General features: G+C 32.7%; 1 protein-coding gene across 1 annotated transcript in view; it reads left to right on the forward strand.

Moving 5' to 3' along the window:
- The window catches only part of LOC123551357 (venom nerve growth factor-like), an 88853-nt gene extending 71215 nt beyond the window's left edge, over positions 1-17638 (forward strand). Inside the window, exons 2-4 of the mRNA XM_045340229.2 lie at positions 15470-15675; positions 16470-16708; positions 17043-17638. Coding sequence (XP_045196164.1) covers positions 15598-15675; positions 16470-16708; positions 17043-17178 — 453 coding nt within the window. The 5' untranslated portion in view covers positions 15470-15597 and the 3' untranslated portion in view covers positions 17179-17638. The remainder of the gene's footprint in view (positions 1-15469; positions 15676-16469; positions 16709-17042) is intronic.
- The last annotated feature ends 10015 nt before the right edge of the window (positions 17639-27653 follow it).

Here is a 27653-nt window from a genome sequence, read left to right on the forward strand (position 1 = left end):
ACTTTATAGTGAACACTAATACATGAGGCACAATAATTAAGAATAATTAGATTTAAAATCTGAGTCAGTACTTAATTAATTACAATTCCTTTAATTGACATTTGTCTCAGTCTGTAATTACTTTCAATTATTTCAAATTTTTTATTTAATCATAATTTTAAATTATAATTAGGCACAACCATGTCACCTACATTTGAATTACACAATGTACAAGATCAAAGATTTAACGGCACTCTATTCCAACTTTTCCAGCTTGCAATTCCAACTGCTAATTAACGTTTTCTTCATATATTTCTAAATGTTATGTTTTAACTGTGTGTTGTTCAAAGTGTGCTTGAAAAGCTAATACTTTTATGATTGCTAGATTATTTAAAAATGATAAACAAATCTGAAAATTTCTTTTCAACATTCATGGAAAGTCATTTTTATATGATTCTCATTCATAGATAAGTTCGCAGGACAGAAGTACCGGTATACTTTGAATGATCTTGTTTTAATTACTACTCCTTTTAACCTTTTACCAATGTATTTACATGCATATAATATATTATATGTATGTATGTGTTCGTTATGTCTTTGCAAAGCACTTTTGAACGCACATATTTTGTATGATAAGATTGCTTATAAATATGGTATAATAATAATAATAATAATTATTAATATTATTATTATTATTATTATTATAATACTTTGTAAGCTTTCAATCCACTTAAAATTATTTGAGTAATAATGTTTAGAATCACTTAGCAAAGTAGCATGTATACTTCCTGATAGACTCTTTCCTGTATAACGTGATCAAACTCATAGTGTCTTGGATAACGGTTGATCCAAGAGATATTGTGTTTTGTCAGTGTGTCAGTGTTTTATGCCATTACAACATTCTGGTGGCAGGGGAGCAGTTTCGAATTATGGCCTGGTCGATTTTTTAAGTATTAAGGGTAGCTTTGTTCAAAATGTATAAATATTAACGTTTTAATTATTGAAAGCTTATTCTAAAAGAAATCAATGTGTACATGCATTAGGCTATAAATAGCAGATGCAAATATTTTGCTTCACCTAGATCCATAAATTTTGTGAGTCATTATTTATGGAAACAGATTTGAACGAATCAGGTGTTTTCTACAGCAAAATGGACAGTAAGTGTCTTTGACCTACATTTTCTCCTGACACTTGGCGGTTGACAGACACTTTGCTTAGCAGGGCTTTACAACCTAAGGGTTGATTTATACGAAAACCTGGTGTAATTGTATGAAAGTTTACAAACGAGTCTATGGCATGTGTTGAAAGTAAGGAAAAAATGCTCACATTTTCTTGATTTTAAGAGGGGTTAGGAGTAGGCTATAATGTCTATTCTTTTTAAAATTGACCACATGGATTAAAATTAAAGCTTTCATTTTGAAGCTACCTTAGTGCCATATCACAACGTAAAGCAGAATTCTGCTTTTTTTGTACTGATAACTTATAAAGAAAAATAGTTGCGAATCGTGGACTTGCTTAAAATCTAGCAAAAAAACTGCTCCCCTACCACCTTCTGATTTGATTTATTTAGCATGATGATTAAGGGGAATGACTTTCAAGTAACTCTTGAAAGAAATTTGCCTAAATATCTATGGAAGGGAATTTCCGCCAGGACATGCATGCTGCTAAATGACATTGCTATGTTATTTACTTACATATGCGTTCTGCAACATTGCAACTGCATTTTAGTTTCTTACATTTGCCTTACAAGAAATTCATCTTTAATGCTTCTTAGTGCTAAGAAAACAGTCCTTTCATGAGTATCGGTTATTCTTGCATGTAATTGACAAGTGCGTTCAACCATTTTGTTTGCTTACTGCAATATTGAAATGTATACTCATGCTGTTACTAACTGTATTCTATGTTTTCTTACGCGTATTTGACTTTGTTGCTACTGAATGTAACGAGCTATTAAGAACGTTGTGACTTGTGAATATTCCGAAATTTTCATAACTTGATTGTTACTGCTTTTTGGATTTAACATTAGTGATGTTTACAACCACTTGGTTCTTGTTTATATTACAGTTTCCCGGCAAAAATAATATACTAAAACACATGGCTTTAATAAATATTTAAACTTGCAGTACAACAAAAATTTAAGCACGGTAGTGCATTACAACATTACAGGGAACCAACAAAAAGCAAAAAATTTAGCGCAAATTAGTATACACGGGAGACCACTCTCGACAGCAAATTCACGTGTTCGGTAGTTTCCGTGGGTTAAACGGTGAGAGAGTCTAAACTTACCCGTGTACTTGTGTTGTTTTCGGTGTTATCGGCAATGAAAATATTTCTATTCCTGACAAGTTCTTAACAGTATTGTCACAATCAAATTGTATGCTTTTTGAACAGAGAACCAGCTGAAATCCTTTACCTAAATACTGTCTTCAACAGAAATTGAATTGTGTGTGTGTGTGCAGATCGTATTCCACTTTTCTTTGTTGTAGCGATGACCGATTCTGTGCTCAAGGGCGTAGGAGCTGGGGCGGCAGGACGGCACCGCCGCCCCAATAATTCCAGGAGCGGTGAAATGCCGAACTCGTATTGTTTTGAAAATGAGAATAATACAGCGGTATTCCCTTGTCAATTTATCATGAAATGCATCGGCGACTGATATGTACACAGAATCTTGTATCGCTGACACTTTGCTAGATCACCATGGTGACAGTGTATTGTACCAAAGTTGCTGTATTTTCACACCCCGCAGACTCGGGTTATAGGCGATACATTAATTAATGAAAGTCAATCGTATTTAATTGCATACTGCCGAACAGATTATAGACACTTGCAATTAATGTTGTGTCTCAAATTCTGCCGACTGAGTAAAATACAAACGCAAATCGGCATCTTAAGAGGTCTTTTCATAAAATTTATAAATTTAAATATTTTGGACACTTATACAATTTGTTTGAAATATCAAAGAACCAGTCATAATGAATCTACGCATTAAATGTAGAAAAATCCTCATTGATTGTACAGATCTAGTTACATTAACAAGTATTACAGCTTCAATATAAAAATGGAAAACCCCAATTAGCCACACCATTTTGCGTTTCCAAAGCGATCATTCGGTAAAAAGAACCCTGAACTCCTTTTATTCAACCCTCAATTGTTTCAGCATATTTCCATGGATTCACTATGATATGAGTCTTCTGCTCAGTATTGGTTCTACCCTGGCAATACATTGTCCGTATCTAACATAGTACCGCCATTTCAGTGTTTGAACACAGTAAACTGTAAATAGGGGTGAAAACTCGAAAAGGAACGAGTATGTTCAACAGCTACTGAGCAGTCCAAGAAGTCGCCAGATTGCACTATTTATTCTAGTTATATGCAACATTTTCATAGGGCCAACCGTGACCCCGTTCATTGGAGGGAGATGGGAGGGGTACCCCGCTCCCAAACCCACCCACCCACCTCCGCCGTCCCAATGCCCAAATCGTCCCAACGCCCCTGGTGCTGTATCGTTGTCATCTCTGGTTACTGTTACTCTTATTGTGCTTATTCTCTGTTAAATGTCTTCTAGTATTTTGACTTAATTTTAATTTGAGGGAAGTTGTTCAATTTACATTAAACAAATCTCCCTGAATCTGTTATGTATTTACTGAAAGCTTTGACCAGTACGGTTTTTTGGAGGCAAATTCGTTGGGTACTTTTTTACTAAAACACCGTTCATGGTTCACTGATTTTACGGAAACTGCCGGAAATTCTGGTTCCCAGCTTTCTACGAATTTCATATTACAAATGTTAAAGTCGCATTTGATTAACTTCGTGCTGCTTAGTGCTTACTTAGCTCTGTTTTCGCCTTGCATAAATTTCAATCATTGCAATATTTAGAATCCGTGAATTTAAAGTAGGGACCTACATAGAAAAGGACTACAACAGGGACCTATATATCAAAAACAAAGAACAACGGACAACAACTAAATGTTAACATGCATGTGTTAGTTTTATATAATGGAGGAACGATTTAATCAATTTCAGAATGTAAAACGTACAAAACACTTAGAACTTGTTCACATAAACATTTTAATATGCCACAGAATGGATGCATATGCCATTTACACGCACGAATATGCGTTTTTCATACATGCAGTGACGAAAGATGCAAGGTATGTGCCACTAACGGATGGAAGGTAACACAAAGACGCATGGATGTTGCATTTAGTTTAAAACGAATAACACAAGGCAACATGCATTGTCATTTAGCAGCATGCATGTCCTGGTGGAGATTCCCTAAAATGCATTTGCAATGTTGCAAAACGCATATGTAAGTAAATAACATTGCAATGTCATTTAGCAGCATGCATGTCCTGGCGGAGATTCTCTTCCATAAATATCAGACAGAAATTCAACAAGTTTTCCATCAGACTCTAGACTGTGTTATTCATAGACATGATTTTCACGAGATCGTATCCAGTAGATACCTGATAACCTTTGTCGTAAAAATAACAACATGAATAAAGAGGATAAAGACGTTTCCAGAAGTACATGCACGATTCCCGTTATTCGTAAATAACACAGTGTCTTAGCACTAACATCTCAGTTGTGAAAATAAACAAAAGACTTTTTATGTGAGGAATCAAAATGAATTTTATGTAACATAAAGAGTTCTTTGTTGCAAACAGGAATGGTATTTTATGACATCCATTTATGTAAGAACTTACTTTTCTATAAACTAAACATTCATTATTACAATAAAAAACTGCATGCGATCATTCACATGCTGTACTGCAGCAGCCACATTTTTGAAGCATTTTATAAAATGTTGCTGTCGTTTAGAATACAAAACGAACCATGACGTATTGTTAGATCTCAGCAAGATAGAGGATATTTGTTTGTTTCAGTGTAAAGAATGCAATATATTCACAAGTGCCATAGCAGCGAATGAACATGTAAGATATGGTGTTCATTTTAAATATAACTCTCTGGCATACATTGTTGAAGTAGTAGCAGTAGTAGTAGAGGAGGAGGAGGAGGAAGTGTATAAAATTGGCTAAAACACTTTCCTTGGGTCATTTTAAAATTTGACCCCCATGGTGTACATTTGCACTTACCGAAATAAAAAAATATGGGAGAAAATATAATTTAAAAAATCATACAACATACTCATAACGACAATATATCTGAAAATGATTCAAAGAATGGAAACTCTTCAGATCAGCAAACAGACTTTAGTAAGTCCGAAACTATTTTCGACCGATATAGTAAAAGCTTAAATGCTGCTGCTGCTGCTGCTGCTGCTGATGATGATGATAATGATGATGAGAATGAAGATAGTGCTGTTGTTGCTGCTGATGATGATGATGCTGATGATGACGACGATTCTGGTTATGATACAGATACTGATACGAAAAACCAGAAAGACTCTTCTTGCAATCATAAACATAGGAAACATATTGATATATGGAAATACTTTCTAGATCTTGCAAACGATGTAGGGGGTGAAGTGCTAAATGAAAAGGCTAAGGGTTATCATAGAAAATACCCTGAGAGCACACCGGAAGAAATTAAAGACTTAACATTTTATGAGCTGAAATCATTGTATGATAAACAGTTCAGACAAAACTATATTGACTTCATCCGAAAAATGAGTGCACTTCGTATAAATCCGATACATCAAAAATTATTGGAACTGCAAAGCGGTTAAGAGAAGACGAATTCTCAAAAAAAAAAAATGAAGCGATACAGTATGCTGTAAAAAAGAGGAAATATCTAAATGAGATGTGATGAAACGATACCCATTGCCTAAGCTTGAGTAAATGTAATGAAGAAGAAGAGAGCACAAATTATTATTATTATTATTATTATTATTATTATTATTATTATTATTATTTACCAGACTTTTATAGCGCTCTTTTCATCTATAAAATAAACGTTCAAAAGCGCTGTACAAACTACATATCACAGAATGATTTAGACACACAATACAACACAAAATATATATCAACAATATCAAGTTTTACTCTACATTTAAATTGTACAGATATTTTAAAGAAAATTCTAACATGGCTCGATTTGATTTCCAGTTAAACAAAGAAGGATATCAAGCTCTGTATATTCTGCGATAAACTACGGTTGACGCGCGGACCGTCAAGATAGCATTATGACGTCAATTATGACGTCAAATTGCCGCATGACGTCCGATACATTACTCCTCGGATAAATGAAGTCCAGCATAATATTTATTAAAATATGTCAATGAGCATGTCAGAATGAAAATAATCAAGGCCTTCTTGTGATTTATCGTCTAATTTACCATGGTTCATCGTTCAGATGCTTCAGCATTTAACCACTCGGGCTAACGCCTTCGTGGTTCAATTCCTACGCATCTGAACTCTGAACCGTGGTAAATCAGACGATAAACCATTCGAAGGCCTTGATTATTTATTAAATAAACAACAGTAATAATTTCCATTGCAAATTCATTTAACAGCTCGCTTTCCAGTTCAAAGTTAGTTTCAATAGACCTTGAAGAAAAAATGTGTTTTTAATGATCTTTTGAAAGCATCCAAGCCTTTAGCGTCCCATAAAGTAGCCGGAAGAGCATTCCATAACTTCGGTGCAGCTGATGAAAAACTACGATCACCATACCTCACAGTTTTGCTTTTTGGAATTACTAGTTGTTTTGAGTTGTTCTTGGATCTCAAATTTCTTGCTGGCTGATAGAGTTCTAGCAAGTCTTTAACATAGATCGGTGATTGGTCATGCAATGCTTTGTATACATGTGTGAACAAGAATCTTAAAGTCCACTCTGTGCGTGACTGGTATCCAATGCAGTTCTTTTAATACCGGTGTAATGTGATCATAACGCGATATTCTCGTTATGATTTGAGCTGCAGTGTTCTGAAGATTTTGAAGCCTTCGTAACACCATACAAGTGCGCATTGCAATAGTAACAAATAACTCGGAGGAAAACGTGGATAACATATAAACATACAATGTATAATAATAACTGACTACACTGATAACTGTCATATTACTGATTCAGAGAAAATAAACATATTCATTTTATGCTAACTAATGAAATACAGTATTCTATCAGTTAAATATCTTTATATCTCATCACTCACACTATATTTTCACACTGTGAGAGATATAGCTCCGATCTACTTGTACATTGTGTATGAATTTCAAATTATTTGCTTAAAACAGGATGAAAATTGTAGTCGCACTTTGTTCATTATAGTATATTTCTCGATTCAAATTATTTTACTTAATGAGAATTTCATAACGTTATGCAGCAAACAATAAAATAAAATGGAATTTTATGTTGTGTGCGTCTTTCTAACGTCACAACACGTCTGACGTCATGTCTGTTTACGCGCGCCTGTTTCCCGTGCTGAGATAAAAATATGTTGTAAAATGCACATCACAACGTAATTAAGCATAAAATAAAAAAAGAGTGTTTGTGTTTAGTGTTCTACCTTGCTTACTCACACTTTATTTGTAGCACACATGCAATCACTGCCACACCTGTGGTAAATGTATGTTATATAGAAAATAAATGTTTTCAAACCTAATCTTTTGTTTCTTTAACTTTCTATGTGCACAACATGTACCTTCAAATGATGCCTTGGATTATGAAATATAGTAAGAAATATAATCATTTTTAAATTTTGGTGTTCAAACATCCCTACTCTCCAAATCTTTAAGTACCACATTCTGTTAAAACATGAAACAATATTTAGTCCTCACATTTATGGTAATAACAAACAATATGACTTTGTTCTTATATTCAATAGGTATCTTTCTAAAGACATTTACAACTTTGTATCTGCGGTTTGAAAAACGTTCAGTACATTTGTATAACTAACTTGAAATAAACCTGCGAATTCAGTCTTTTGAAAAAACAATATATTTTCCTAGCGTTATAATTACCCATACACTTTTTTCAATAGCCATGAGGGGCAGATGCTGGCTTGTCGAGCCCCAAATCGTGTTTACCTATTACATAGAGGATAAATTTGAAGACTTTAATTGATATGAAATCTAAAAGGATTAAAGCTTTACAAATATTATAAAGAATGAAATCGTCTACTTGAAACAAAGATGAAGCTAAACGTTTAATAAAGAAACAAACTTAATAGACTTAGATATTAACTGTTTATTTCTTTGGATAAAATCTAGGATTGAAATACATCTGTCAGTTAGGCTGTAATATTGAGTATGTAGGCCTGCTGGAAATTGTTTCAAAAGAACATAGTTTAATGAATAAAATAATAAGTATGATGTGGAAAATTTGTTAACGTCGGTATATTAAAAGTTACCATAACAAAAGTTTTTACCCAATTTAAATATACCCTTTACCGCAAACAAAGTAAAAAAAGCTCATTAAGAATATTTATTTTAAATTAAACTTATAAATTTTTAAGGTTTTGTTATTTTATTCATTGTATTATAGGTAGACAAAATGATAAGAAACTTAATTTTAAAAGAACTCTATTAAACGGGTTTAAAATTAAACAGATGTTATTACAATAGAAAACCTGTTTGTAATATCTGCTGGTTTCCGGGGAAATAAATTTCTTTCTTTAAAATTTATTAATTGCGAAAAAATCATTAAAGATTATTAATTAACGCTACCTTAAGGGGGCAAAACTTATATGTTTGTTAAAAAAAACAGAAAAAAGAATAAATGCAAAGGGCCCTTTCAAACTAATAACGAGGGCAATTGCTAAAATTCACCTGCCTCTGAAATTATTTCGGAAAACTAAACCATAATGTTACAATGAGCGAAAAATTTTTAACTAAATATTATCGGGAAATAAACTTTTTTTGTAAAAAATCAAAGGCGAAACGAATCGGGGGAGGGCCATAGAGGGTTTAACCCCAAAAAGCCAATTAATATTTTGGGGCATAATAAAGCAAAATAGGAAAAGCAAAAGCGAACTAATAATCAGTTTGAAACCTTTGGAATGTGACATCATTGTTGAACATGTTAGATTTTCTAAAGCGAAAACTTTTCTCCTATGGGGTACATGGGCCTCAAAGTTTTTGGGTATACGAAATAAAATTTGTGATGTTACGAAACAATTTTTAATATTAGTTTTTTTCCCTTAACCTAAACAATAAGCTGTTCTCTTGAAGGGGTTGGGAATCAATTAGTAATGAGAATATAACAGTTGTTATATTACATCCGTTGGGTTTTTCAATATTGACTTCTTCATAAAAAATTTGCTATGGTTTTTTTAAATTTTTCTTGAGAAATATTTTTTTTAAAATTTAGTATTTTTCTTTTAAAACGGAAGAAACATTTATTTTAACCCTTTTTGGGAGACATAAATACTTTAAAATTTACACTAAATTTCCCCAAGGGGGAACCCCAATTCACTCATTTTTGCTATATTGAAAAACTTTAATTTTAATTATTTTAAGGATAGGGAACTTTTTCCCATTTGCTAAAAAATTTTTTCAAACCATTTTATCATTTTAAACCTTCTCAGAGGGAAACACTAATTCATATTTTTAAAGAGGATATTCATCCCTAATTTTACCTTATAAAAAACCATTTCATTTTTAGGGAAGGGGGATCATACCTAATTTATTTTTGGAGGAAATTTTATTTTATCTTCCAGTCAAGAAACCCTCACACCCTACTTTTTGTTTTTTGGAAAGGAATCCGATAGTTCTTTTCAGTTTAAACCATGGTTTATTTTAAAACTTTTAAAAATTTATGGGAAGGGGAATCCCTTAATCCATATAAACAAAAACCCCGTCCACATTCTTCCAGGCATCTTTTAACTTTTAAACAAGGTTGTTTAAATTTATTTTTAGTAAAGGGTATGAAATTTTTTTCTTTTTTCAAAAGGGTTTAATTTTTGTTTTTATTTTTTTAAAATGGAAATCAACGGTCAATTTTTTCTAAAGGGATCATTTTTTATAATTTGCCTTTTCCAAACCTTGGGCAGGGATTTGGGGTTTTTTTTCCCTTTAAAATGATTGTTACATTTAATGGCCCTACTTTGCCATTCAAAATCCTGCGGTATATTTATCTGGTTTTTACCTTTCATTGTTAAAGTTTAAAAGTTTGATATGCTTTTTAAAAAATTTTTGGGTTTTAAATGGGCTTAAGAATATTAATTTACGGGGGTTGTTGTTATTTACTTTAAGACTGAACCCCTAAATATCCCAAAGCATACATATTTTAAATTAATTATTTTACCATTTTCCTCTGGTCCAGATTTTCAAGAAATTGTCCCCGTTTTAAAAATTTTTTTTGGGATCATATTTAATAAAATTTTAAATTGTTAAAAGTTGGCCAAATGTTTTATTTTTCACCACGATTCAGTAAAATTTCATTATTCCCTTTATATGATTTTACAAGGTTTCTCGCTTTCCAAAATTTTCCTTTTATTATTTCAATTTTAAAAAATTTTAAAAATTCCAAGGGGCTTTTCTTTATTTAGCCCTTCTCTCTTACAAAAAGGTTTCTTTTTGTAGTTTAATTTTTGGTCTTTGGAAAATCATGTGATACAATATTTTTTTTAACAAAAATTCATTCCGCCAGTAGATATTTTTAAACATCATAAAAATAATTGCTAAGAAAGGGTTCAATTTAAACCTTTTATTAAATTTCAAAACAAAAGGTTTTTAGTTATCAAATTTCAAAAAATTTGGTTTATTTAAATTTACCAATAAAGTATTGCAATTAAATTTTGCAATCATTATACTTTTAAATTATATTTAAAGTATACAAGTAATCAGTTTTTCAAAAAAGTCAAAGGTTGAAAATTAAGAAAATTGCTTGATTAAAAAGTTTGTAGGATTACCAATTTTTAGAAAATTTAAATTTGCTTTAAAGTTTGGAACCTATAACCCCCCGGGTTTTAAAGTGAAAAGATTTTTCTTAAAATTTATTAATTTTCTTAAATTGAAAAATCAAATGGGAACCTTTTCTTGGGGCACTTTTCGTGTGGTCTTTGTTTTGAACACCCAGGCCCGGTAATCCGCTTGCGGAGAATTAACTTCGGGAAAATTAAGCATTTTCACAAACAATAATTTTAAGTCATAAATTAATCAAAACATAAATTTGCTTCTTTAAACGAGGAAAAAATATATAAATTTTGAAAAAAATTTTTCTTTGGAAATCAAAAATCCGGAAGTACCCAACTTTAAATTGTTTTGTGATATTAAAATTTTTTTGATATTTTTAAATTTTTGGGTTTTTCCTTTTTAGATTTACAATAACCCCTCCTAAGTTCATTTTGTAAGCCAAAACGGTTGTATTAAAAACTGTTTGTTTCAATTAAATTCGTATAAAATGATTATTTTGGGTTTGAAAGGATTTACAAATTGAAAATTATTAAATTTTGTTAGTTAATTTGTTTTAAAAAGGTTTGTTTACCTTTTCCTATTTTATGGAGGAATTTAATCTTAAAAACTCCCTTTCCAAAGGGAAGGAGGAAAAACTTGTCTCATCATTTGTCTGTTCCAGAAAACAAACCTTTTAATTTTAAACTTACTAAAAAAAACTTAATTATGCTTTTTTAAAACTTCATTTTTCTGGGGAAAGGAAACCCCTTCATTAACTAACCTTTGGGAAGATTTTCAATTTTCGGAGAATTCCCTGTTTATTTTCCTCGCAAATAGGAACCAATTTATTTTTCTCATTTGTCCTTCCCCCCGGGGAAGGGGGGAACTCAAGTTACGATTTTATTCGATTTATTTTTTTTGAGGAAAATTCTAATTTATTTATTCCGGGGGGAAAAACCCCCTTCACTTTTTTTTTATAGGATTATTTTCAAAAAAACTTTCTGATTAAAAGATAAATTTTAATTTAAAGAACTTGGTTATAATTGTTTCTTTGGAAATTGAAATTATTGAAATAATGCATTTTTTATACAATCAAACAAAAAAACCCCTTCGACCCTTTTTAAAGGTTTTTAATTAATGTTAAACCCAAACAATTGGTTAAAATATATAGAATTTTGTAAAAATATTTAATTTTGCTTTTTTGTTTCAATGAAAAAGGGGGTTAAAAATTTCCTGTGTTTTTTTTTTAAAAAAATGACCGTTCAAAGGAAATTTTTCTGTTTTATTTTTGGTTGTAATTTATGTTTAAAACCTTCGGTATTTCCTGTTTTTCCCCTTTTTTCAAAATTTTTTTTTTAAAAATTTTTACTTTATTCAAATTTCCTAGACAGTGGAAAACAGTAATTGTTTATTTTTCTTTGTTTAATGAAAGATTGGCCCGTTATTAATAGTCTTTTAAAACAAATTTTAATTTAATTACTTGGGATTAAGCAATTTATTAAGGTTACTAAGATTGTGCTTTTTAAAATTTTTTTTTCTCCTTAAAATAAAATTAAATACCTTTAAATGTGTTTCTTGATTTTTTGACCAAAATAAAGACCACCATTAAGAAACTTTTTTCAAATTAAAATGAACGTCTTAACTTATCAATTTAGCCCAAAAGTAAAATTAAATTTGAAAAGGGGGCCCTTTACCATTATTTCCCTTGAATGGCAAGTGAAAATTATATCCTGCCGGCTGTGCAACTATCATGGTCAACCTTTTCCGGAAAAAATTGTCCACTTTGGGGGGTCAGACTTTCCCTTAAAAGATAAAGCTATTTCTATATCTTTTCATTTAAAACGCCCCCCATTTGAAACAAAATCTTTTTTATTTTGAAAGGAAATATATGTCATTATTATTGAAACAACTTTATTTCAAACTATAATTTAAAGGAAATACAGAAGGAACTGGGATTTTTTCAACCATATACGATAAAAGAAAAACGAATTTGATTATGAAATTTTGATATTTGAACAAAAGTTTTTTTAAAATTTATAAAAAGCAAAAGAAATGTAAAAGAGGAATAAAAAATTTTCTAAAAAAATTTTAGATAACATATAAAATAATCTTGTTTATTCTTATTTACAGGTACATTTTTTCCAAAATTTTCTTTTTTACAAAATATACGTTAACAGTTTCTTATTAAAAAAAGATTCTAGGTTGTAAAAAAGAAAATCTCAAATTTTTAAAAGGGAAACTTTTCTTTTAAGATATTTAAATTTTAGAAAAAAAATTTATAAATTTTCGTTGGGCCTTTTCCCTTTTTATAATTACAAAAATCAAATTATTTACTTTACAAGGTTATAATCATCAATAAACCATAAAGATGGACGTCTTTTCGTTCCCCAATTTGTGTTTTTCAGTTTGGTTCTAAAAAACAACAGCGGTTATCCGGGCCCGTTGCGTGAAAGGCTAAGGTTTTTGGATAGATAGGAACCCCCTTTAATTGTTTCTTAAAAAAAAGAACAATTTCAACGATTACCCGTCTTACTAATGTAAAAATTTAAATCAAACATATTTCTTGTTCTTGTTGTACAATAAAAGGGTGGATAGCGATTTACTATAAAATGTCACTGTATTGCTGTTTACGTGCCTAAAATGACATTTTTCGATGCAAGTTCTTCTGTGATATTTTATCTATTTGTTATTTTAGGTTCATTTAGTTAATAATTTAAGTTCTCTGTAACTACTCCCCTCGTATTTGGGTATGCCCCTTTAATGTATAAAGATGATACAATTATTCTGAGTATTAAAAGAATGCAGTTGATTTTTTTCTTCTTTGAATAATATTTGCAATTGGTTATAAACTTTTAAGACAGCTTTACTACATGATTGAAAGGATATACAATGCATTTTGTCTGCATTAATACCGTATAAAACTTACTAAATCCTCTGTTTTTACGTTTTATTAAAAACATTATCAAAGCATTGCATCGAAAGCAATGATTAATTTAAAATTAGTTTCCAAGTGATTTTATTTTCTAGCCACCCAAACCCACCATGGCATTTCATTAATGTAAACTCTTCATTCTAAGTTAGATAAAACGTATTTCAACTGCATTCATATTACCTACGCATCTTCCTTTAAATTAACGTCCACTTAGTTGTAACATTGTGTTTTTACTACTTACTAACTGTAAGTTTTTCCCCGAACCGCATAGGAAATATACGGCTAGAGAAAACATTTTGTAAATCATTTCTTCACTTCTATAATAGTTTCAAATAAATAGTCGCAACATATTCAAAAATTATAATATTTTGTCTATTTTTAAATACAATACAGATTATATTGGATAGAAACTAGGTGAAACATGTTTTTTTTTCACATGCAAATTTAGATTTCTTTTGATATTTTTTTAAGAATTGTTGGTTAGAATTTTCTTTAGTATATATTATTGACATACTGTCACATAAGACCTGTAGTTTCATACAATGAGCACTGAAACGATCAAGGGTGTGCCAGTAATAACATTTTCTTCTGCGTTTTTTTTTTTTTACTGGAGAAGCTAATTACAATAAACAATACCGCAAACTTACTTCTCTATCAATTAACGATGAATTAATTAGTTTTTATAGTTTTACACATTTATACCGTCTCACAATTACATCAGTTCTTTTCATTAAACATGGACAGTTTGATAATGTTGCTTCACAGGCATTCTACGGTTTGAATTGTCAAATACGCCGATAATTTTACTTGTGTATCATTACCACCTTTTGAAGCAATTTTAAGTGTCAAAAAAGTGGTCTTTATCCGTAGATGTCGTTATTTATAGGTTAAATTTATTTATTTATTTCGGTCTCTTCCATTTACAAAATATATACAAATATACATCAAAACATTAAAAAGACGTAAATGGCCATTCAGTTTTAGAATTATAAGAGACATACAGAACGGTAAAATAACAAAACAACAATTAAACAATTAATTTGTGCTGCAAATGATAATATTTGAAATAAAACTAACGTTCTTTAATTATAAAGCGTATGTTGACTTGTTCTTCGCAGGAGGATCAACATTTTGATAATTGTTAGTTGACATGCCGTCTGGAAAGTACTCTTGAAAATATACAATCTTAAGATAAAAGCGAACAAAACGTATAGACTAATAGCATATATGTTCTAGGGCAAAACGTCACACAGCCACTTACAAAAGTGAAAGGAAACATATCTCAAGATCGTACAAAATGTATGAACGAATATTTACAGTTACAAAAAAACGTACACAGATAAATTCCATTAACAGGCCTAAAATGCTAAAAGCCATGTAAGAGCATTTAGATACATATTTACAGGATATCAGTAATTACGCCTCCTCGTTTGATCTTCTTTGGTAGATGATGCTTTTCCGACGGGGTCTTATTAAGTCTTTCCTAGTTATAACTGGCGTTTATTTCTACAAGTATAACAACCGAGTTGATATTGTTGGATATGTTTTACTATATAATTATATGTACTTAAAGATGATTTTGTCGACCTTTTTAGTACTTCGTGCCGGTTGTTAATGTTGTTGAGCTGAAATAATGCTTTTATCTTGTTTTGTTTTTTTGTAGTTGCATTCGCCTGATAACATTTTACAGTAAATCTTTCATTCTGATATTTTGTAGCATTGGTTTTTGTTTTGCTAACAACGTAATCTATCGCTATATTTCAGATAATATACAAAGCATTAGAAATGTAGACAATCATTTTACTGATAACGAACAGAACAAAACCAGTCTAGTAGATTCGAATATTGATTTGCGAGGTTTATATTCAACACTAAAACAGCATCCTGCATTGATGGACCGGAGACTTCAGATAGGAGGAAGAGTACCACCGCCAGATCCAGAAAGTGATACAGTTACGCTGTCGAGAAATGTAAGTAAAGAAATTGACGTACACTTTTTAGTAATATTCTTATTGCCACGTTATGGGTTCCATATAATATATGGACAATTCTGAAGACGCTATTATTTCAAAAACTGTAAATGATGTTACACTTGTACTATTGTACAGAAGCATACATCAGAAAGAATTACTCTTTCGTGGAAACTGCCGAAGCTTTCATTCGTAAACGAAATGTAAATCTTTATTTGAAAACCACTCATATACGTCTTTGGTATCAATAAAATAACCTATACTTACTTGTAAGTAAATTTATTAAAACAACAACAGCACTGTGTTTGTAAAGATAAAATATGATATTAAAAGTTACCAACTTTTTTTGAAAATAATTCCAAACCAGCTTGAAATATGCGAACCTCTTTAATCACGGGCAGATAGTTTTTTTAAAAAGGGCAAATATGGACCTGTACATTTTATTTCGTCATACAATACTTCATAATATGTTAATTTATGATTTTTTGAAGTTTCGTTAAAACCTACATCGTAGAAAAAAATTATATTCGTGAAAATGTCTTCAAAACTGTGATTTTCCCGTAAACGCCCAGTACGAAACTTGTGTGCAGTGCAAGTACTTTTAAATCAGAGTTGGGGCCTCCGTGGCCGAGTGGTTCAGGTCGCTGACTATGAATCATTAGCCCTTCGCCGATGTGGACTCGAACCTCTCTCGGGGTGTTGAATTCTTCATGTGAAGAAGTCAAGTTGAGGTAAAATACCCTTAACTTTGTAGAAGAATAATATCACCTTTAAATCATTTTCTTTTTTTCCAGAAACGATCAATATTTGACATAGGAGTTGCCGAACCAAGTTGCCCATTCACAACAGAATGGGTAAGACTATATGCTGCGAGAGATATAAACAATACGGAAGTTGTAGTGTTTCAACCTAGTGACGACAACTCCAATAGATTCCAATGGTTCTATACCGTCACCTGTGATTACGAACTCTTGTCATTCGAAAACATCGGGACTCAGTGCCCTAAGTGTTGTAGGGCTGTCAATCGCAGAAGGTTTGTTAAAATTGTCATTTTATTTCACTAGTAGCGAACAGAATCTAATTATACACTTAATATATTACCTGAAATACATAGTAGTAGTTAATTAAAGCGGAGTTGAACTTCCGCAAATCATGTATTTCCAATAAAGAAGTAATTTCCTTTTGAAGCTTCTGGTAGTACATTACATCCATTATATTAATTGCACAGTCAACTTATTTTCTTTATCTCAAAAATGATCCTTTTTATTACAGGTATTGGTCGCGACGTGTACCCCGAATATATTCAATATATTAATTGCACAGTCAACTTATTTTCTTTATCTCAAAAGTGATCCTTTTTATTACAGGTATTGGTCGCGATGTGTACCTCGAAAAACGTATGTGATGGCACTAATACGCAGACCCACAGACCATGTCTTTGATTGGGGATATATTCAGGTAGACTCTAGCTGTAACTGTGCTGTTACTCAACGACCGTTTTAGCCTGTGTGTGAAGAATTTTGGACCAAAATGCAAAACTTCAAGAAAGGAACCGATTCATTACGTTGCAGTTGATTATAAACAACATAAACAGACTCAATCAAACCGAGTCTACCGATTATCCTTCTTGGTTGCATTCTTTGCTTCCAAAGGATCTTTTTTACAGACTTTATTGATTTCAATTTAGTTCCTAAAGATGTATTTATGACCAAAATGCCTGCCATCAACGTAGAAAGGAACAGTTCAATAAACTGAAAAAAAAAACCCCACTTTCTTATGACATTACTGGAACCATTTTGCTCATTTCTTTTACCAGTCATAACATAGAACATATGTCGCAGTGGTTAGTCAGGGAGTATTTATTTTTAGCCTCAGGACTGGTTTGAAATTACTTTCATCAACGTCTTATGACCTGTATGCTTTATATATAGTAACATTGAATCTCACATGTGAATAGGGCCAGATTTTGTAAAAGTTCAGTTTTTTCTTCATGTAAAACATTAATACATATTTTTTAAAATGTCAAATTTACTTATGTTTTTTCTCTGGTGACATCATTTAGGCGTGATGGGGTCTATGAATATAAAAGTAATTCATTTAGGTTCTTGTTCTTTCAACAAACTCACTAAAGTTCACACAATAAAGTGTGTTCTTGTTTTGAGTCAGAGTACACAGAAAAAATGACACACACTCAGAAGTGTTATTACATTTTGCATCTTTATTACAAAACGGGTTGTGGTGTCCATTTCACATTGTAATTAACACTCCGACCCGTTTAGTAATAATAATAACAATTTCAATCATTTAATGCATGTCCACTTTGATTTTGTATCTACTTGCCTTCTTTTACTTATATATAATTAGTAAAGCCACATTATCAAATGAAATACACGTGACATCTTCACCTCCTTCACTTTTATTCACATAGTAAATCTTACAAATATGACACAAATACGTTTACACATACTTATAAATTTATTACATTTTGCAATTTTATTACAAAACGGTTTGCGATGTTCATTCCACACTGTATTTAACAATCAAATCAGTTTTGTAATAATTATTACAGTTTGCAACGTTATTACAAAACGAGTTGTAAAAAGGCATTATCATCGAATCGGAACATGTTAAGGGTGCCTTGGTAATGATTCAGGCAAATGCCTCAGTGAACCTCAGCTTGAACATTTTAATATTATTTTTATTAATTTTCATACCAGGTAAACTTGTATATGCAACAAATCATAAACTATATCATAATATTTATATTAAATGCTGCTATTGTTGCACATGAATCTTATTACAGAATAAATCAGATAGCATGAAATTATATTTAAATTTATCTGTTCAATACGGCGGTAATTTCGCATATATAATCGAATTTGAAAAAGGACCTGGTCGACCAATATGATATTTGCAATGGGTGTAAGTTCCACGCATCCAAGAATGTAATGAAAATGTTAAGTAGTATCTTTATTCCATGTCTATTATTCTCTGAAAGCTGTAGGGGTAAAACACAAACGTTCAGGTGACTGAACCAGTTGATAATGACAACGTAGCGGAAAATCGCGTCAAGCGTTTACTGACGTTGAATTCCTTGCGAATGGTTAGAGACCACTTGATATTTTCCCACAGGCCTCCATTATAACTTTATGGCGTGTACGGCTTTCCATAAATCGAAACATGACTTACTTATCAAATTGTTATAAAGAACTATTTCAGCTACCAATAGCCAACGCCCCGTTTTATAAAGTGACATCTCCTCATGATTAAAAACATTTTGTCAAGATTTTGACGAATAGATATTTTTTCATCATTTGATTTTGGTTTGTGAAATTGTTTTGAGCAGCTTGAAAGATTTAACGTTGATGTGGATGGTTAAATGAAAATAAACTAGAATAAAAAATATGAAGATATGAAAATATTTGAAATTCTTTTTCAAAGTCGTGCGATTTCACGGTAACGTAGTATTTATGGCGGTATTGATCAATGTAGCATTAGGGAATAACCACGGCTGGGAGTTGGCAGTTTTACAAAAACGTTGTTTCAGCCAACATGAAATCAGTTCTTTCCAAACTTTACTTATATGTGCAGAAAAACATATGTGTAATAATGCTTCTTTGAAATGTTTAGCCTAGTCTAGTGTAAATTAAGGTAGCTGCTTAATTTTTGTGGGAGCAACAGTGTCTGTTAACATCTCTGTCCTGAAAAGTAGACGAAAGAAGTCCTTATATAAAATGTAGTTGAAAAAGTAGAAATGGTAAAGTGTAAAGTTATTAAAAATATTCTCCCAAATTAAAGTTTTGCAATAAAGTGATGTTATACAATCATTCAGATAATACTTACATATGGATGAATGCCAAAGTGTCATTTTAAGAAATAAAAATTTTTAGCAGAATCCTATGTTGTTCGTTTTGTCTCCTTTAGCCCCGCATCTGAACACACAAGTCAAAGCAGACATTCCCTTTACTACTGTCCAATATCATAAAATAGTAGTTGTTGAAATCCAACAAAAGACATATATATATACCACAGTAATCTGTAAAAGTTTAGAAATGAAATATTTTTTTCGAGATTCACGAAAATGAACAACAGAATAGGATCCACAAAGCCATGAATTGCGCAAGCGATTCACGTTTAATTTGCCGATCCTATTCTGACGTTTTTTTTTCGCACGAACACCGAAAGAATTTGCATTATGTTTCCTTTCCATTTGTAGACAATGTTATATTATAAATTGCACACATTTAGTTGCAACAGCTCCGTCGCCATTGTGTTCACCAGATGGAACATTTGCGACGTCATGTAAGGAACGTTCTCCCTGATTATAATTATACGGACGCCATCAGAATAGCGGTCCGTTATCACTTAGCAGCGTTGATGTTTTTTGCTGTTCATGAATACAAAATGAGAGACATAATTTCCAACGGTAAAGACTAGGGCATATGTAAAAATATATTGCTAAGGTGGTTGTAATCATACAAGTTAACGAATATATCCTTCTAGTTTGTTCGTCAAGATTGTAATAGGTGACTCAGTAGGAAGAGCACAGATCTACGGATCGGGTTCTTGATTTCGATCCCCGGCTAAGGTGTATATTCACAATGACGACTGATGGAAACCATTCGTTATCCACCTCTTATTCTTGTAGGGCAATTGACAGTTACTTGCATAGAACAGATTACTGGTACAGAAATTGGAGCACTGGTTAAGGCTAAATGCTAGACCTTACATAAATGAAATACGGCGCTGAAACCATAATGTACAAACAGAAAAATTAAGCTTTAAATTATGATGATTAAAGACTCATAATACATTTTTTGTGGCTGTCGCATTTTTTGTTATTAACATAAAATATGTTAATTTCTTGTTATATCCTATGTATGATAATAGTTTTCTATAATTTTTGACAAAGGTTTGAATGTTGTATGGATAACGCATGTTTTCTTTTCGTGTTATAACATCTGCAGAATCCCGAGGGATTGGTTGGTGCCCGAGCCCGGGAGGGCGAGAGTACCAACTTTACCCGATGGATTCTTAAGATGTTACAACACGAAATGAACATGCGTTAACGCTATCACAGGTCAGAGACCACCAATTCAAAAAAGTACAGGGAACTTACTGGGAATGAGGTAAGTGTATACCTGGGAAAAGGTAGCATCTGTGCGTTCTGATTGGTCAGTCTGTAAACAACCCAAGAGTGATTATTTTTTTCAAATGGAATATTTTTACTGCATTTCAGTATTTCATTTACATTTTGACAAAATTGCTACATTTTTGTGGGATTTAAAAAAAAGTTTCACCAAATGAATTTCTCCCGCCATGACAACGATGTTAACAGGGGGTCATCTCATTCACACGAAATTACTTAAATAAAGTATACTATTCAATGTTTTTTTTCCGATATTTTGGTGGAACTAAGATAGTTTTGAAAAAAAATGTGATTGGATATACATGTTTCGATTTATGGAAGGCCGTACACGCCATAATGTTATAATGGAAGTCTATGGGAAAACAATTGGCGTTCTCTACCCTCTAGCATAAAAATAACAAACGAATAAATTGTCTCTTAACGTCATTAAATTTCCATGAAACACGCGGGAATGTGTGCATTGTTTTATCACGTTGACGTCATTTCCTTTTGAATTATCCGTTTTGGGGCCGTAATGCGTTTTACGCTTTGTCACGGAACGCGCATATATAAAAAGTGTTTTAACAGCACGTGAGGGCGAGAATCTCTCTGTTAACACACGTTTTCTCTCCTGTTAAAACACCCCCGAAAAGCGACTAGACCAGCAGTTTTATGCTAGAATGATGAATACAGTAGGTTTTATTGAATCTGTTGTCTTTGATTACCTCCCTTTGTAGCTCTAACTGTACAGTCTCATGTGCAATATTAAAGGAACGTTTTTCTAACAATGTAATATTTTGCATAACATCTATTTGACAGCTGTTTTATCCGTTTTTAACACAAAATTTAAAGCCTTATTGAACTTTAAATAACGTACATTCAGGTGGTTTATCAAATTACAAAACATTGAAATTGAATAAGGTTACGCTTATAGCTATAAAAACGCAATCCCTTTATTTCTTTGAAACCTAGCGTTGCTAAATGTCATACAAGCTTGTAGTTGGCATTTAAATCTGTTATAATAATGTATACGACGGAGTAGTGCCATTAAAGGAACAGACAAAGTATATATGTCGTGAAACATAAATCATTTTACATTATAAATCATGTTGGGCAAAGTTTTTTTTTTTACATGTTATAACTTATGTAGTGAAAATATATGGAATTTAGGTGGAACATACATACAAAAGTTCTGTCACTGAGTTCGGATTTCTTAAGTGCTACGTTTTATCAAAATAATTTTTAATACAAACATTCCCCTTTTACCGAAACACGTTTTTGTAACAGTTCCTTATTGTAAAACACTTTTCACTTTGTTCAGTACATAACTCTTGTAGAATCGTCAATGACCAGATGGACAAAGCACTTGAACGACTGGCCTACTAGAATTGAAGAAAATTACGTTCAACATCTTTTCTCTAACTTACGGTTCTCTTGGCAATACAGGGTCGTATTTGATCTTTTCACTTCCATTGCTTATTATCAGCCCTTCTCTGTGGCTCAAACATGTACACCAAGGTTTCGTCACCTTTTAGCAAGTTAGAAATAATTTAATCATCAAAGCCTTTGTATGTTTTTCAAAAGTTTACATCAAAAGGGCACATCTAAGGCGTTCTTTCTTTAGCTCCTCAGTGAGCAAATAAGGTACCCACCTAATGCAAACCTTTCTCAAGAGCAAACTCTTTTTCAGAATTGTTTGCACACTTTCTTTGATATGCCAGTACAACTGACTATATCTTTCACCGACAATCGCGCATTGTTGCCTTGGTAACAGGGATTTTAGGCCTACCAGAATTGGCATCATCTTCAACAGATAATTTCCAAGCTTTAAAAGCTTTAACCCCCCTAAAAACTGTTCACACTGAAACTGCCTGAGGTCCATATATGCTACACAATTCATCAAGTGTCTGCTTTGAATCTGTGTTAAGCTTAATGCGGCCATTCTATCTGATTTAAAACGGTAGCCAGTTTTACATCGCTTTCGCATCGTATCGGATTTCCGAAAACGGTATTTATATTTCAGCCAATGAAATCGCTTGCTACAGAATAATGGTAGGTTCGACTGTCAAAATGACGCTGCCAATTTGAGCTTCGTACACAATAATCCGTCATTAGTTGTCTTCAAAATCGCCGTTCAATGTATTGAACCGAGGCGTAAAGTTGCCAACCTGGATCTCTTCGAGAGAACTAACCTGCATAAATATTTTACCGATTAACGTTCATTCACCTCGTCATAATAGTAACCACAACTCTTGCGTTTTACGTTGGTTTCTAATGTAGGCTGTTAACTCATTAACCACTAATAAGAATGAACTAAAACTTCAGGCACTGTACAGGTTCCATATCTCTGTTTTGCATTTTTACAAAACTGAATCCCCTTTTCGACTTTCATATACATTCAGTTGACAAGGCTGTTTAATAGTCGAGCGTTGCAGTCCTTTGACAACTCTTGTCATTAACTTATTTACTTTTTAGAATTCTATCAATATTTACTGAAATTTACAAATGAAACATAAAGTACTAAAACAGTGTCTTTAAACAATTTAAAATTACTGCAACTGAGAGTGTAACGTGTACCTGTCCTCCACGTAATAGCAGTGACCAAGAGAAAAAAACACTTATTTACGGACTGTAATCAATATCTACATTGGTGCATATAAGAAAAACATAATACCAGTAAAAACTGTACAGCTACGTTTTTTGCAGTGTTTCAATTACATTTAATAATTATTATTACTAGAATGATATGATGTACTCTTGTGACAAATGCTTTGTCAAGGTATAAGCTGATCATTCATACACGTATATAATTCAACACTCTATCATTGAAAACCTATAGCTGTTCAGTGTTTCCTAAGGAAATCTCAATAATGTCGCTTCTTCTGGGTCACGAAAATGTGTAACATTTGACCAAAATGAACGTTTTTTTAGGTATAACTGAACTATTTACACAGTATGTCAATGATGAACAAATGAATGCAATGGACACATTTTGTTTGCCTGTCTGCGCAGCATGTACTGCCATCTGGTAAAATCTCGGCTATCACCGATAATACATAGTATGCATTGGGCATTGTAGAGTATTAAGGTCAGTATTTCGGTCGAAAACGTGCGTGGTGTAGTCGAAAGAAGTCAATAAAAAATAGATCCTATTTTTCATGATAGTCGTTCGGAATTGAATAATTAAATTAATTATTACGCATCCGAACTCCTGAACATATTTTATTAACTGGTAAAATATAGGGACGTACTTATCATTTCTTAAACATTTCCCTTGAGGACCAAAGGACCAAACAGGAGCTGACCAGCAGCAATGTAAACATAAATTTAGATAAGATATCACACAGACTTTACCGGAATATTTAAGTAGATCTATTAAATCAAATTAATATCTAAACTAATATATATCAACCTTGCTTACTTTAGCTATAATAATTAAATATGGTTATTCGTTAAACATATAGCTGAATCTTATATATTTCTCGCTTCGGCACTCAGTACGTAAAGTATATGGATGTTGTCGTCTGCCATCGTGACCGAATGCACGTTAGGAACAGGATCGAGTAGTAGTCTGCCCGTTACACTATTGTTGAAAGACCTCTAAAACGTTTACTTTCGTTAAACGCTGTTTTTAAAAAGCATAATTAATACATTTGTAAGAATTTGTAACCACATATCAACAAAGAGAACCTAATATTATCTTGTTTGAAATATGTGATAAACTCTGACATTATTCATTAAACTAAAACAAATGTTGTTGTTTTTTTTCCTAAAATAAAAATGCTTTTACTATATTTCACAGGGCCATTATGTCTGATTCATACCGTTATGTCTGTTTATGTCTAAGAATTCTGTATTATGTTGTATTTGGTTTCATATACTAATAGACATCCTATAGAAATTCCTATTCCAATGTTCATATATTTAGAAGTAGAAGTCAACCATCCATATATTCAATCAGGCATTTTAACTGTTAATTCATTTTACTCCACATTCAATCCTGCTTATAGTTTGGTGACGGGCCTCTTGCCATGCTTCACCAGCGCATGCGCACTTCAGACAGAATAACGGCAGTGAAAGACGCAAGTCTCGTTTTGTGGTTTTCTGTGCAACTTTTTGCATGTTTTTCTAAGTTCCTGTGCCTTTTTGTGCATTGCAGGGAATGAATGTATAATAATGTTTTATGTCTCAGTCTGTATTATGTATGTTGTATTGAATTACTGAAGATAGCTTGGCACAGGACAATAATAATACTATAAAAGAACAACTCAAGACAGTAGTATGATTACATTAAATTTACTATTAAGTTAAACAAAGTGTTACGACAATTAATATCTAATTTCGTTTAGATTATGTTTGGCAGAAATTGGTCACAGCTTCACATAAATGTAAATACACAAATACATATGATATAAAGTATATGGTTAAAATGCAGATGTCGAGGCCCTGGGAACAGAGGCCTAATATAGTATACTTGAAACAAACAAAATTCTTATTACACAAAGTTAAGATATATACTGGTGGAGGCTGACCTAACCGCCGAACCCGGGATCGGAATACAACGGAGATCAGGAACATGTAAACAGGCATACGTAAAAAGTAACAAATTAACACGTTCATACATTTTACCTAAATATTTCACAGTTCAGGAAATCAAACACTGTCCATAATTAAACATGTGAAAACACTCAGTATTCCTCCATATAATGTCAGTATTGCATGTGAAGCTGTAACGACTGAAGGCAAGAAAGTGGGTAGGTCGAACTTGAACACGTAAGATGTATCTGAAACTATAAAGCAAAAGGAAAACACGGAGAGCATCTAACAAGCAAAATAAAGAGGTGTGGAGGGTGGGTTATTAAACATCAGCAAGTATAAACAATCGAGGATTCCTTCGATTAGAAATAAAAAACAACTCTGACATTTATTTGGAAACGACCTTCTTCCGCATGCAGAACTGAAAGGACCCAAAAGTAGTTTAAATTACAACAAGTGTATTAATATACCAACAAGACATTAGCTAAAGACGGGTCTCCACAACAGGATCGGAGCTCCTTCAGTAACCGGTTTTGAATGGTTAACATTAAAACACATTAGCGATTTGAATGCACTTCAGACATAATAACAGCAGTGAAAGACGCAAATTTCGTGTTGTGGTTTTCTGTGCAACTTTTTGCAAATTTTTCTAAGTTTCTGTGCCTTTTTGTGTATTGCAACCCATCCCAGACGAGAATTTACGATTCCGAAATTCGCCTAGGTTTTGGGACAATAAGGGTAGATTTCTCGAAAGCACAGAGCACCAAAAACACAGCCCCAGAGTCACGCATTTACATAGTAAGCCCACAACAAAAAGAAGCTGTAATGGAAAATATTTCAGACGGGTTGCTTCAAACATCCAACAAGTACATATTAATTTATGCTAAATATTGATGGAGGGGAAGGAAATTGCAAGGGGTTCAATAGGGTGGGGTGAGGGGAGGAATCCGAAGGGGAAAGTTGGACAAGGACGAACACACAAGGGAACGCCATGCTCTTTAAAAACAGTCGCACCACAACGCAAACCACAACAGCGCACTAGAGGCCATATATTTCAAAAAGATCTTCAAAAAAATTGGGTCAGAATGTTACCGAGATATCAGGTCAAGTTCGAACTGGGCCCACGTGCCATCAAAACTGGGTCAGTAGGTCTAAAAATAGAAAAACCTGTGACCTCTCTAGAGGCCATATATTTCACAAGATCTTCATGAAAATTGGTCAGAATGTTCACCTTGATGATGTCTAGGTCAGGTTCGAAACTGGGTCACGTGCCTTCAAAAACTAGGTCAGTAGGTCTAAAAATAGAAAAACCTTGTGACCTCTCTAGAGGCCATATATTTCATGAGATCTTCATGAAAATTGGTCAGAACGTTCACCTTGATGATATCTAGGTCAAATTTGAAACTGGGTCAAGTGCCATCAAAAACTAGGTCAGTAGGTCAAATAATAGAAAAACCTTGTGACCTCTCTAAAGGCCATATTTTTCATGGGATCTGTATGAAAGTTGGTCTGAATGTTCATCTTTATGATATCTAGGTCAAGTTCGAAAGTGGGTCACGTGCAGTCAAAAACTAGGTCAGTAGGTCTAAAAATAGAAAAACCTTGTGACCAACTCTAGAGGCCATATATTTCATGAGATCTTCATGAAAATTGGTCAGAATGTTCACCTTGATGATATGTAGGTCAAGTTCGAAAGTGGTCATGTGCCATCAAAAACTAGGTCAGTAGGTCAAATAATAGAAAAACCTTGTGACCTCTCTAAGGCCATATTTTTCATGGGATCTGTATGAAAATTGGTCTGAATGTTCATCTTGATGATATCTAGGTCAAGTTCGAAAGTGGGTCACGTGCCGCCGAAAACTAGGTCAGTAGGTCAAATAATAGAAAAAACCTTGTGACCTCTCTAAGAGGCCATATTTTTCATGGATCTGTATGAAAATTGGTCTGAATGTTCATCTTGATGATATCTAGGTCAAATTCGAAACAGGGTCATGTGCGGTCAAAAACTGGGTCAGTAGGTCTAAAAAAGAAAAACCTTGTCACCTCTCTAGAGGCCATACTTGTGAATGGATCTCCATAAAAATTGGTCAGAATGTTCACCTTGATGATATCTAGGTCAAGTTTGAAATTTGGGGTCACGTGCCTTAAAAAACTAGGTCAGTAAGGTCAAATAATAATAAAAACCTTGTGACATCTCTAGAGGCCATACTTTTCATGGGATCTGTATGAAAGTTGGTCTGAATGTTCATCTTGATGATATCTAGGTCAGCTTTGAAACTGGATCAACTGCGGTCAAAAACTAGGTCAGTAGGTC

This window comes from Mercenaria mercenaria, chromosome 4, assembly GCF_021730395.1.
Source record: "Mercenaria mercenaria strain notata chromosome 4, MADL_Memer_1, whole genome shotgun sequence".
NCBI classification, from domain to species: Eukaryota; Metazoa; Mollusca; class Bivalvia; order Venerida; family Veneridae; genus Mercenaria; species Mercenaria mercenaria.